The 14,011-nt window shown below is 46.1% G+C and overlaps 2 protein-coding genes across 5 annotated transcripts in view; both read left to right on the top strand.

The window, feature by feature from the left end:
• The window catches only part of LOC119180717 (arrestin domain-containing protein 3), a 379,819-nt gene that overhangs the window by 117,321 nt on the left and 248,487 nt on the right, over nt 1-14,011 (top strand). The window lies entirely within an intron of this gene.
• Nucleotides 11,307-12,347, top strand: LOC119164863 (uncharacterized). Its single transcript, XM_037417066.2, has one exon. The coding sequence runs from the start codon at nt 11,427-11,429 to the stop codon at nt 12,000-12,002; it is 576 nt and encodes a 191-aa protein (XP_037272963.2). The 5' UTR covers nt 11,307-11,426; the 3' UTR covers nt 12,003-12,347.

Genomic DNA, 14,011 nt, shown 5'->3' with positions numbered 1-14,011 from the left:
CAAAAAGATTACGCGATAGGATGTATATCCAAAGCCCTGTATAGATTATGCACTTGACTCATCGCAAGGTGCTCAATACTTCTCCACCCTTCACCTTCAGTCCGGATATTGGCAAATTCTAATAGATGAAGCAGACAAAGAAAAGACCGCCTTTTATCGCCAGATGGTCTTTACGAGTTTAACGTAATGCCATTCGGCCTGCGTAATGCCTCCACCACATTTGAAAAGATGATCGACACTGTTCTTCGCGGCCTGAAGTGGCATTCAGCCCGATCCGGACAAAATTTCTACAGTACTCAATTTTCCGCGCCCCTTTCATTCCAAAGAACTACGCAGCTTCCTTGAACGTGAATAGTACCGTTCGCCGCTTCATTCACAACTTTGCCACCATTGCCGCTTCCCTCCACAAGCTCCTTGCTAGTACCGGTTCCTTCACTTAGAATGACCAGTGTGAAGCCTCGTTTCCAGAACTCAAGCCCGCACTGACATCCCCACCGGTGCTTTGTTATTGTGATGGCAAGGCAACTACTTACTACACACTGATGCTAGCGGACAAGGAATCGGCGCCGTACTCCTTCAGCGTGATCATGCCTTTCGCGAGAAAGTTGTCGCGTATGCAAGCCGCACTCTGACCTCTACAGGAAAGAGGTACTCGATAACCGAACAAGAGTGCTTGGCTTGTCTGGTCCATCCAAAAATTTCGTCCGTATCTACATTGTCGACATTTTAATGTTGTGACAGACCACCATGCTCTATGCTGGTGGTCAACAATCAAAAACTTGTCGGGGTGACTTAGCCGCTGAATTCTCCGGTTACAATCATATGACTTTGACGTAGTCTACAAGACCGCAAGGCAACACCAAGTAGCCGACGCTTTGTCACGAGGCCCTTTGCCGCAGTCTTCGGTGCACGTCACATCCCCTTGTCAGATTGACTATGCGGAGGACGCCTCGTCAATATCATCCATTTTTTCCCTACCTTCATCCATCCGTCCTTCAGTACTTGCCACTCACCAGCGAGCCGATTCTTATTGCTTTGACCTCATCGGTCGGGTTACCGGTGCTTCGTCTTCCCCAAATGCCAGGCTCCGGAAACAACTCCAGCTATTCAAGTTGAAGTACAATGTGCTATATTGACATATTTTCCATCCGGAAGGCCATCGATCAGTTCCCGTCATACCACGCGCACTTGGCACCGAAATTCTGCGCGCTCACACGACGACCCGACGTCAGGCCACTTTGGTTAGGACAAAACCTACGGGTGAATCCGCAGTCGATTCTTCTGGCCAAGTCTTTCGGCGACGGTAGCTAAGTGTACTGCCGCGTACGCACTTTGGCAACACCGCAAGTGGCCCACTACTGCTCCAGTCGGAACCCTAGAACCAATTGCTTGCCCAACAGAGCCGTTCTCTGTCATCGGAATGGACCTCTTCGCCCCCCCCCCCCCCCAAACTACATCAGATGGCAAGAGATGGATCATCACCGCGGTTGATCACTTGACACAGTACGCTAAGACGGCCTCGATCACTCCAGGAACTGCTTCCGAAGTAGCAACTTTCTTTCTTACGTCACGAGGCCTCTCGTGTTCTTTTGAGCGACCGAGGCAAGGCAATTCTTTCAAGCACGCCCAGTGAAGTTCTTCAAGCGTCAAAGACAGTTCATAAAACAATGTCTAGCTATCACCCATAAACCAATGGCCTAACGGAGAGATTTCATCGCACGCTGTGCGACATGGTGTTCATGTATATCCAACCTGACCATCGCAAGTGGGATGCCATTCTTCTCTTTGTCCTGTATGCATATAATACGCCAGTTCAACGAGCCACAGGCTATTCTTCATTTTTCCTAATATGCGGACACCAGCCGACATCACCACTCGACGTTTATTTTTTTCTGGCCCCGTCAACTCTTCATTATTTGTTTGCGACCAGTTTTTGTCCTGTGTTGCTCGATGCCGTCGTCTTGCCCGTGTAAACCCCGAAGCTAGCCAAGAAGATCGCAAAAATCGTTGCGATGCCACTCACCGCGTCGTTCTCTACCGCCCTGGCGACGATGTACTTCTGTGGGCTCCTGCGCGAACGCCTGGCTTATGCGAGAAACTTGAATCACGCTATCTTGGCCCCCTACAAAGTTGTCAAACAGACCTCACCGGTGAACCACCGTGTCACACCTGTTCATGCCCCCACTGACCAACGCTGCCGCGGGACAGAGATTGTGCACGTTTCGCGTCTCAAGCCCTGTCGTATGCGTTCCACAGCGTAATGCGCGCCCACGCTGGCCGCTTCCGTCGACGGGAAAAATTAGTATAGAAATTCATTGGACTTCGTATTCCTCATCCGTAATTAACCATCATCGATCTTCGCGTCGTTCCTCTTCGTCATCGGCGCCATCTCGCTGTTGCCTAAATAAAGCGTCAGTTGAACTGTTGTTTATATATATATATATATATATATATATATATATATATATATATATATATATATATATATATATATATATATATATATATATATATATATATATATATATATATATATATATATATGTGTGTGTGTGTGTGTGTGTGTGTGTGTGTGTGTGTGTGTGTGTATTCACATATTGGGGAAAGAAGTGTATACATTCTACCCCTTACCGCTGGTGGTGCCGTTTTCGGGGGATATATCAACGTGTTTTCAGCATTACTAGCGAGATGACGCGATATGCACGTGTCGGTAGGGTTCCTCGAAGGACACGCCCCACTCCGCCGCCTTGGAGGGTGGAGACAACAGCGTCGTCTGCCACGGCGTGTGTCATTACAATTCCCTCTCCTCAAGCCACCTATAGCCACAATGGGCAGCCAGTGGGTTTCGTGCGGCTGCATACAATGTTTGTTGTGTCAAAACATATGGTACATAAGGAACATGGGAAAAATACAAAGTATTTGCATCAGAAGCGTGAAAGCCTCTGATTTATATCCTGTAATATTTATTTTTGAAGCTCCATTAGTAGATGGTGTTGCTCGGAGAAGGAAACTACCATCCACGCCAGCTAATTAAACACCTTTAATAGCATCTTTTGGACTTGTTGGTAACTATTTATATTGGTTTAAAATGCAAACACATGCACCCAAGTCCCATGATCTTTCATCATGTCTGTCTGTTGTGTGCCTTTCAGAAAAGTGCAGACACAGTTTGCTAGCCGACTGAAAAAAAAAACAAATAAAAACATCGTGCTGTCGGGAAAAAAAGAGAGGAACTGTGATTTCGAATCGTGTTTTTATATATTTCATATCTTGTTTTCGAATTATTCATCAGGTATTCAATATACAGACCACGCCCTGCAACGCACAGTATTTTGAGTTTTGTTTTCATATATTTCACGTTACTCTAAACAGCAGATTGGTAAAAAAAAACTTGTCGAAAACTTATACTATTTGGTGCTCTACATAGGGCTTTTAGTGCATTAAATCATTACTCGCGAATAGACATTCATTATCAAACCAGTTTTAACTTGTTTTCGACAAAAATATATCGTAATTTAGTTATCAATATAAAGCGCTCATCAATATCGTTAAACTAAAGCGTCCACACAGTGAGAAAGGAAATTGCATTCAATATACGACAATTTTGGATGCCACAATTTTATTTGGACGATTTAGTACACTTCAAAAACAAGCGCTACAACTCGCTGCAACTTAACCGGAGCCCATGTCTTTTCTAGGCAGCTGCCGATTCGCCAGTCAAAGTGCGTTTGGCCTCGCCAACCCTGCCGGCAGGTTGTTGTAGGTGAAGCCAGAGGTAATAAGAAAGAAGGAAAAGAGTGTCGGTTTCTTTCTTAAAGAATAGGGACAGTAAGAACATATTCTGTGAAAATGAATTGGAGGGATCTGTTCTTTTAATATGATGTTGCAAGAAATAGGTGAAGGTATAAAATTGATAATTGAAGTATAGAATCGATAATTTGTAATCAGATCTCAACTACGTTTTCTTGATAGTGGGCTGTGCCGCACGTGTGTGGTTTTGTCATTTGTGTGGCGTCACGTAAAATGAGCTATATATTGTGTTGTAAGAGTACGCAATAAACAAAAGTTGGAAGTTAGCGCTCACAATGTCATATGTTCTCCCCTTCTTGACTGTATAGTATCTTTCCTTCACGCTCAAACTGAGCCGCGCTAAAGCCATTTTATTTACAAAACACTGTCAACCCTCCTTGAGGGTTATTACAGGAGTGCAAAAGATACAAACTTTTTACAAGCAAGGCAATGCAGTGGCAATACAAGAAGAGTACATAAGAAACGCACACAAGAGTAATAATATCATGACATGCAGGCGTCGCGATCATGGTAATAACTAATGTATACATCATACAGGCAAAGCAATACATTGCCTACAACCAAATGAATGAAGAAAATAAAATAAAATGTTAAAGTGTGGATGCTTTCACCCATATGCAATTAGGTTAGCACATAGAACTTGGGAGCGCCGACATATTTTTGAAGTGTTGGCTGTGCTACAGAAGCTGAATCAAGCGCATTCCATTCTCTTATTACGCGAGGGCAAAATGAAAACCTGAAGGTACTGTTACGGCAGAAATATTCTTAGAAGATCAGGTCGTGTTTTTGGCGCACTTTACCTTTTGTTTTTATAGTACTGAAGGCGGAGGCATTAGTTTTAAAGTGGCCGTTCAACAGTTGGTAAAAGAACTTCGACCGGTGTATATTTGCTCCATCGCGGAGCGTAGGTAGATCTGCTCGGAGAAGAAGCTCGGAAGGGGAATCCGTTCGCTTATAGCGGTTACACATGAATATTACCGCCTTGCGCTGCACACTCTCGAGCAAAGCTATGTCACTATTTGTTGAAGGGAACCACACTGTATTCGCTTATTGTAGCATAGGTCTTATAAAGGTAATGTAAGATAAGCGCTTAGTATCTGTGGTAGCGTAGCGTAGGGTCTGTTTTAGAAAAAAAACAACTTGTGCATTGCCTTTTTCGTCACATGTTGTGCATGCGCAGTTCATTTGAGGTCAGGTGATAAAAAAAGGCCTAAATATTTATACTGAGTTGCTGTGCGAAGGGTGCCATCATTAAGCGAGTATGGAAACAGTAGTTTGCTTTTTTTTCTGCTTACGTTCATCACGACCGTTTTTTTTTCAGAATTAATAAACATCTGCCAATCTTGGCACCACTGGGCTACGTTGTTTAGGGATTTGTTGAGGGGAACCTGATCGTCAATGTGTTTGATTTCACTGTAAATTATGCAGTCATCTGCAAACAGTCTTTATTCATTTCGGACAGTACAAAAAGAATTGCCCGCGGTCAGGAAAAAAGGAGGTGGTTAGCCCCTTGACAAGGTCCTGCTCGCGCTGGGCGTAACAGTAGCAATAGAAACAATATAAGTTATTGGAATGCGCACACATAAACATATATACATACATAAACTATATACATACAAATAAAAAAAGGAACAAAAGAAATCACTATTGTAACAATAGAAATCATTGCTGAGCACACATAACATATAGACATACACAAAAATATACACATACAAATAAAAATAGCAATAGAAATAACCAATATAACAATAGTATTCATTGCTGAGCACACATAAACATATATTTATATATATACACAAAAATATATACATACAAATAGTATGAGAGACTGTAGCTCACCCTACCGTGCTGAGAGTGCATTTATCCTAAGTGTTAAAGAGGGACTGAATTTTCATTTTGAATTTTTTTGAGTTGGTGCACGATCGTGCTAGTTCAATTATTGCAGGATGCTCATTACATAACTTCATAATTTGGAAGTCTATTGTTTGCATTCCATAGTTTGTGCGTGTTCTTTCCACAACTATGTCTGTTTTACGAAGGTCGTGGCCGGTGTTCCTGCTTAAATAGCGACGGCTAAATGAACCCCAGTCTCCCGATACTTCGCAATATATGTACATCGACAATTTTATTTTGTAAATAAGGCAGTATTGTGGATAACTTTAACATTTACTGATTCAACAATGTCATCAATGAATAACAGGCACAAGAGCGGAGCGAGAACAGATCCCTGGGGAATGCCCGAAAAGACATTAACAGTGTCAGAATTCTGTCCATTATAGAGCATGAACTGATAGCGGTCTGAAAGGTAATCACTAATCCATTATACTATAGGACCATTGCCTAGTTTCTTTATGAGTTTAGTAATGAGTTTAGAGTGGCACACACGGGCGAAGGCCTTAGAGAAATCTAAAAAAATTACATCGATTTGCCATTGTTCGTTTATTGCCAGCCCGAAGTCATGTATAGCCTCTGCGTGTTGAGTGACAGTAGATTGAGTGAGGGCACGGCGGGACCGCAATGGCAACATCGCTATACCCTTCTGTATTTTTCGCCCAGGTTACGCTGTGCGCCCTTGCTCAGCACGTGTCATTCACACCGAAGAATGACAACAGCAGCCTGGATCTACTAACAGTGAACTCCGACTGGCCAATCCCGTGGACGCAGCACATGACGTCACCGGAATCCAACTTCTTGGAAACAACGCCCCCTGCTCAAGCATATAAAAACAACCGCATCAACGACTTCTTCAGAGGGCACGGCGGGACCGCAATGGCAACATCGCTATACCCTTCTGCATTTTTCGCCCAGGTTACGCTGTGCGCCCTTGCTCAGCACGTGTCATTCACACCGAAGAATGACAACAGCAGCCTGGATCTACTAACAGTGAACTCCGACTGGCCAATCCCGTGGACGCAGCACATGACGTCACCAGAATCCAACTTCTTGGAAACAACGGCCCCTGCTCAAGCATATAAAAACAACCGCATCAACGACTTCTTCAGAGGGCACGGCGGGACCGCAATGGCAACATCGCTATACCCTTCTGTATTTTTCGCCCAGGTTACGCTGTGCGCCCTTGCTCAGCACGTGTCATTCACACCGAAGAATGACAACAGCAGCCTGGATCTACTAACAGTGAACTCCGACTGGCCAATCCCGTGGACGCAGCACATGACGTCACCAGAATCCAACTTCTTGGAAACAACGGCCCCTGCTCAAGCATATAAAAACAACCGCATCAACGACTTCTTCAGAGGGCACGGCGGGACCGCAATGGCAACATCGCTATACCCTTCTGTATTTTTCGCCCAGGTTACGCTGTGCGCCCTTGCTCAGCACGTGTCATTCACACCGAAGAATGACAACAGCAGCCTGGATCTACTAACAGTGAACTCCGACTGGCCAATCCCGTGGACGCAGCACATGACGTCACCAGAATCCAACTTCTTGGAAACAACGGCCCCTGCTCAAGCATATAAAAACAACTGCATCAACGACTTCTTCAGAGGGCACGGCGGGACCGCAATGGCAACATCGCTATACCCTTCTGTATTTTTCGCCCAGGTTACGCTGTGCGCCCTTGCTCAGCACGTGTCATTCACACCGAAGAATGACAACAGCAGCCTGGATCTACTAACAGTGAACTCCGACTGGCCAATCCCGTGGACGCAGCACATGACGTCACCAGAATCCAACTTCTTGGAAACAACGGCCCCTGCTCAAGCATATAAAAACAACCGCATCAACGACTTCTTCAGAGGGCACGGCGGGACCGCAATGGCAACATCGCTATACCCTTCTGTATTTTTCGCCCAGGTTACGCTGTGCGCCCTTGCTCAGCACGTGTCATTCACACCGAAGAATGACAACAGCAGCCTGGATCTACTAACAGTGAACTCCGACTGGCCAATCCCGTGGACGCAGCACATGACGTCACCAGAATCCAACTTCTTGGAAACAACGGCCCCTGCTCAAGCATATAAAAACAACCGCATCAACGACTTCTTCAGAGGGCACGGCGGGACCGCAATGGCAACATCGCGATACCCTTCTGCATTTTTCGCCCAGGTTACGCTGTGCGCCCTTGCTCAGCACGTGTCATTCACACCGAAGAATGACAACAGCAGCCTGGATCTACTAACAGTGAACTCCGACTGGCCAATCCCGTGGACGCAGCACATGACGTCACCAGAATCCAACTTCTTGGAAACAACGGCCCCTGCTCAAGCATATAAAAACAACCGCATCAACGACTTCTTCAGAGGGCACGGCGGGACCGCAATGGCAACATCGCTATACCCTTCTGCATTTTTCGCCCAGGTTACGCTGTGCGCCCTTGCTCAGCACGTGTCATTCACACCGAAGAATGACAACAGCAGCCTGGATCTACTAACAGTGAACTCCGACTGGCCAATCCCGTGGACGCAGCACATGACGTCACCAGAATCCAACTTCTTGGAAACAACGGCCCCTGCTCAAGCATATAAAAACAACCGCATCAACGACTTCTTCAGAGGGCACGGCGGGACCGCAATGGCAACATCGCTATACACTTCTGTATTTTTCGCCCAGGTTACGCTGTGCGCCCTTGCTCAGCACGTGTCATTCACACCGAAGAATGACAACAGCAGCCTGGATCTACTAACAGTGAACTCCGACTGGCCAATCCCGTGGACGCAGCACATGACGTCACCAGAATCCAACTTCTTGGAAACAACGGCCCCTGCTCAAGCATATAAAAACAACCGCATCAATGACTTCTTCAGAGGGCACGGCGGGACCGCAATGGCAACATCGCTATACCCTTCTGTATTTTTCGCCCAGGTTACGCTGTGCGCCCTTGCTCAGCACGTGTCATTCACACCGAAGAATGACAACAGCAGCCTGGATCTACTAACAGTGAACTCCGACTGGCCAATCCCGTGGACGCAGCACATGACGTCACCAGAATCCAACTTCTTGGAAACAACGGCCCCTGCTCAAGCATATAAAAACAACCGCATCAACGACTTCTTCAGAGGGCACGGCGGGACCGCAATGGCAACATCGCTATACCCTTCTGTATTTTTCGCCCAGGTTACGCTGTGCGCCCTTGCTCAGCACGTGTCATTCACACCGAAGAATGACAACAGCAGCCTGGATCTACTAACAGTGAACTCCGACTGGCCAATCCCGTGGACGCAGCACATGACGTCACCAGAATCCAACTTCTTGGAAACAACGGCCCCTGCTCAAGCATATAAAAACAACCGCATCAACGACTTCTTCAGAGGGCACGGCGGGACCGCAATGGCAACATCGCTATACCCTTCTGTATTTTTCGCCCAGGTTACGCTGTGCGCCCTTGCTCAGCACGTGTCATTCACACCGAAGAATGACAACAGCAGCCTGGATCTACTAACAGTGAACTCCGACTGGCCAATCCCGTGGACGCAGCACATGACGTCACCAGAATCCAACTTCTTGGAAACAACGGCCCCTGCTCAAGCATATAAAAACAACCGCATCAACGACTTCTTCAGAGGGCACGGCGGGACCGCAATGGCAACATCGCTATACCCTTCTGTATTTTTCGCCCAGGTTACGCTGTGCGCCCTTGCTCAGCACGTGTCATTCACACCGAAGAATGACAACAGCAGCCTGGATCTACTAACAGTGAACTCCGACTGGCCAATCCCGTGGACGCAGCACATGACGTCACCAGAATCCAACTTCTTGGAAACAACGGCCCCTGCTCAAGCATATAAAAACAACCGCATCAACGACTTCTTCAGAGGGCACGGCGGGACCGCAATGGCAACATCGCTATACCCTTCTGTATTTTTCGCCCAGGTTACGCTGTGCGCCCTTGCTCAGCACGTGTCATTCACACCGAAGAATGACAACAGCAGCCTGGATCTACTAACAGTGAACTCCGACTGGCCAATCCCGTGGACGCAGCACATGACGTCACCAGAATCCAACTTCTTGGAAACAACGGCCCCTGCTCAAGCATATAAAAACAACCGCATCAACGACTTCTTCAGAGGGCACGGCGGGACCGCAATGGCAACATCGCTATACCCTTCTGTATTTTTCGCCCAGGTTACGCTGTGCGCCCTTGCTCAGCACGTGTCATTCACACCGAAGAATGACAACAGCAGCCTGGATCTACTAACAGTGAACTCCGACTGGCCAATCCCGTGGACGCAGCACATGACGTCACCAGAATCCAACTTCTTGGAAACAACGGCCCCTGCTCAAGCATATAAAAACAACCGCATCAACGACTTCTTCAGAGGGCACGGCGGGACCGCAATGGCAACATCGCTATACCCTTCTGTATTTTTCGCCCAGGTTACGCTGTGCGCCCTTGCTCAGCACGTGTCATTCACACCGAAGAATGACAACAGCAGCCTGGATCTACTAACAGTGAACTCCGACTGGCCAATCCCGTGGACGCAGCACATGACGTCACCAGAATCCAACTTCTTGGAAACAACGGCCCCTGCTCAAGCATATAAAAACAACCGCATCAACGACTTCTTCAGAGGGCACGGCGGGACCGCAATGGCAACATCGCTATACCCTTCTGCATTTTTCGCCCAGGTTACGCTGTGCGCCCTTGCTCAGCACGTGTCATTCACACCGAAGAATGACAACAGCAGCCTGGATCTACTAACAGTGAACTCCGACTGGCCAATCCCGTGGACGCAGCACATGACGTCACCAGAATCCAACTTCTTGGAAACAACGGCCCCTGCTCAAGCATATAAAAACAACCGCATCAACGACTTCTTCAGAGGGCACGGCGGGACCGCAATGGCAACATCGCTATACCCTTCTGTATTTTTCGCCCAGGTTACGCTGTGCGCCCTTGCTCAGCACGTGTCATTCACACCGAAGAATGACAACAGCAGCCTGGATCTACTAACAGTGAACTCCGACTGGCCAATCCCGTGGACGCAGCACATGACGTCACCGGAATCCAACTTCTTGGAAACAACGCCCCCTGCTCAAGCATATAAAAACAACCGCATCAACGACTTCTTCAGAGGGCACGGCGGGACCGCAATGGCAACATCGCTATACCCTTCTGCATTTTTCGCCCAGGTTACGCTGTGCGCCCTTGCTCAGCACGTGTCATTCACACCGAAGAATGACAACAGCAGCCTGGATCTACTAACAGTGAACTCCGACTGGCCAATCCCGTGGACGCAGCACATGACGTCACCAGAATCCAACTTCTTGGAAACAACGCCCCCTGCTCAAGCATATAAAAACAACCGCATCAACGACTTCTTCAGAGGGCACGGCGGGACCGCAATGGCAACATCGCTATACTCTTCTGTATTTTTCGCCCAGGTTGGTGGCAAACACTTTTATACCAGCTTTCGTAGCGATTGTAGAGGAATTGTGGTTCTGCCGTGCCCGGCGACTTGTGCATGTCTTTTTGTGGACGCATGGACGGTCATTTTGATTCTTCTTGCCGTGGATGTTGAGCAGAATCCCGGGCCTAATACAGACGATCTCATAAAAATGATGAACACTATGCTTGCTTCCCAGGAAGAATAGAAAAAAAAATCGAAAATTTAGCTACTGCTCACGATAAGCTAGAATCTACGGTTAATGCCCGAATGGACGATGTTATGGTAGCAATAAAAGAACAGAAAGTAGAGATCAAGGCACTGCAGACTGAAGTTACAGCGTTGAAAGGTAATCTTCAACTACACCAAAGGCGTCTAAATGATTTAGAAGATAAAAGCAGACGCCGCAATCTTGTTATTTTTGGTTTTCCTGAACCGGATCGTGAAAATGCTACAGAATTAAGAAAGAAGATAATCGAGGAACTGATAGGAGATAAACTCGGAGTGGTTGTTAACTCTGTGGAAAGAGTACATAGGGTTGGGAAAAAATGCCACGATAAAGTGCGACCGGTAATAATGAATTTTTTTGACTACAACGAGAAGCTTAAAGTGTTAAAAAACTGTCACAAACTGAAAGGAACAAAAATCTCGGTAAACCATGACTTCTGCAAGGCCACTATAGCAAAGCGCAGCAAACTCTGGTCTCATTCCAATGATTTTAGGGCGCAAGGTCGCAAAGTATCGCTCGATTACGATAAGCTGAGAGTGGACGATGATATATACGAATGGGATGAGCAGAAGGATTGCCTGAAATGTATCCGCCCACAACGTAACCGCGAAGAATGACCCGATCACAAACAATTGCGAGTTGTTCTCCTTAATTCTAGGAGCATTGTCAATAAAGTTCACGAGCTTGAAGAAATCATATTTACCTATGATCCCCAAATCATAGCAATTACAGAGACCTGGCTAACTCCGGACATTCTAGATTCTGAAATAGTTCCTCCAACTCATAAAATGGTTAGACGTGATCGAGGCTGCAGAGGAGGAGGCGTTGCTTTGGTGGTCAAACAGGAAATCACTTGCATAACTATGGACGAAATAATCGACAATGAAAGTGTATGGTGTCAAATTGATTTTCGTGGGCTCTCGGCTCTCGAAGGTGTAGTCTACCGGCCCCCTTCTTCGCCAGAGTCGTTTTTGGAAAACATTCAATCTTACATGCAGCAGAAGTGCAAGCATAATCAAAAAGTCATATTAGCGGGGGACTTCAACCTACCATCAATTGATTGGAACACTCTTCACCCAGGTTCAACAGACGTAGCAAACTGTAACTTGTTGCTTGAATTGATGCTGAACTTTAATCTCGTTCAACTTGTTAAAAATGCTACCAGAGTTGCTCGAGGCACTGAAAGTGTACTAGATCTTCTATTTGTTGGAAACTTTCCAGATGACACTAAGGCCAGTGTTTATGATGGAATCTCTGATCACAAGCTGGTTTTACTTACCGCGAATTTCTGCCCTGACAACAAGAATTCTGCGAGCAAGAGTGTCTTTAATTTTTCTGCTGCAAATGACGAAGCTATTATAGATAAACTTGGTTTGTGCTTCGGTGACTTTGAGGCAGGAGGAGACGTATTAAGTCTGTGGAATACGTTTAAAAACGTTACTGCATCGTGTCTTGATAAATTCGTACCAAAATTTCAGAAAAAGAAACGGTGCAACCCCTGGATAACACGTGATATAATACAATTGAAAAGAACAATATCAAGAAAACGTAAAGCAGCGCGTAAAGATAACCAGGCCATATCTTCCCTCTCAGTAACACTGAAGCACAAAATACGGACCGCTCGAGATTATTTTTTTGGAACGACACTTGTTAACTTCATGGAAAACGCTCCGCAAAAGTTTTGGGGATACTTGTCCGGAAACAAAAAAAATCTGTTGAACAGCTTCGCGTTGACGGCTGCACAGTTACTGATCCTTACGCAATTGCTAATGAGCTAAACAGAACATTCCACAGTGTGTTCAGTCAACAGAGTTTAACCAATAATCCGACGGAACCATCTCCTCTCTCGCCCAACGTAATGCCGGATATAGATTTAAATGTAAATGGTATTCGCCTTCTTCTTCTAAAACTTGATACCAAGAAGTCTTCTGGCCCTGACGGTATCCCTAATGCCTTTTTGAAGCGTTATGCGGACATTATTTCACATTACTTATATATTTTGTTCAACAAATCTTTGGATGACGGATGCCTACCTCCTGATTGGTTGTGTGGAAAAAATTGTCCCAGTACACAAGGATGGAAGCAAACTGCTCGCTTCGAACTACAGGCCAATATCATTAATCAGTAGTTGCTGTAAACTACTTGAGCACATCCTCTTCAGCCAGATAACTTCGTTCTTGGAATCAAAAAACATATTAGGCAGCTTCCAGCACGGGTTTAGAAAAAAGTTATCAACGACGACCCAGCTCGTATCAGTCATACACGACTTTGCTTATGCTATCAATGACAGAAAACAAATAGATGCAATATTTTTGGACCTATCAAAAGCCTTTGATAGGGTACCGCACTCTTTACTGATACGAAAAATGCAGCGTGTAGGGATTGCTCCCCGCCTCGTGGACTGGATTTCTGCGTATCTGAAAAACAGAACGCAGTTTGTAGAAGTTAGCGGCTACCAATCGCAAAACCTTGATGTATTATCAGGAGTGCCCCAGGGGTCGGTCTTGGGACCACTCTTGTTCTTGATCTATGTGAATGATATTTGCGATGATATTGACGCGGGAGTGACTGTGAAAATGTTTGCAGACGACTGTGTTATTTATACAACTGTCAGTAGCCCCTTGCA

This window comes from Rhipicephalus microplus, unplaced genomic scaffold, assembly GCF_043290135.1.
Source record: "Rhipicephalus microplus isolate Deutch F79 unplaced genomic scaffold, USDA_Rmic scaffold_14, whole genome shotgun sequence".
NCBI lineage: Eukaryota > Metazoa > Arthropoda > Arachnida > Ixodida > Ixodidae > Rhipicephalus > Rhipicephalus microplus.
The sequence above is the reverse complement of the archived record's forward strand: the minus strand, read 5'-3'. Positions and strand labels throughout refer to the sequence as shown.

Bases quoted from the DNA above. Each gene is read 5' to 3' on its own strand.
- LOC119164863 (XM_037417066.2), top strand. From the start codon at position 11,427: ATGGACGATGTTATGGTAGCAATAAAAGAACAGAAAGTAGAGATCAAG.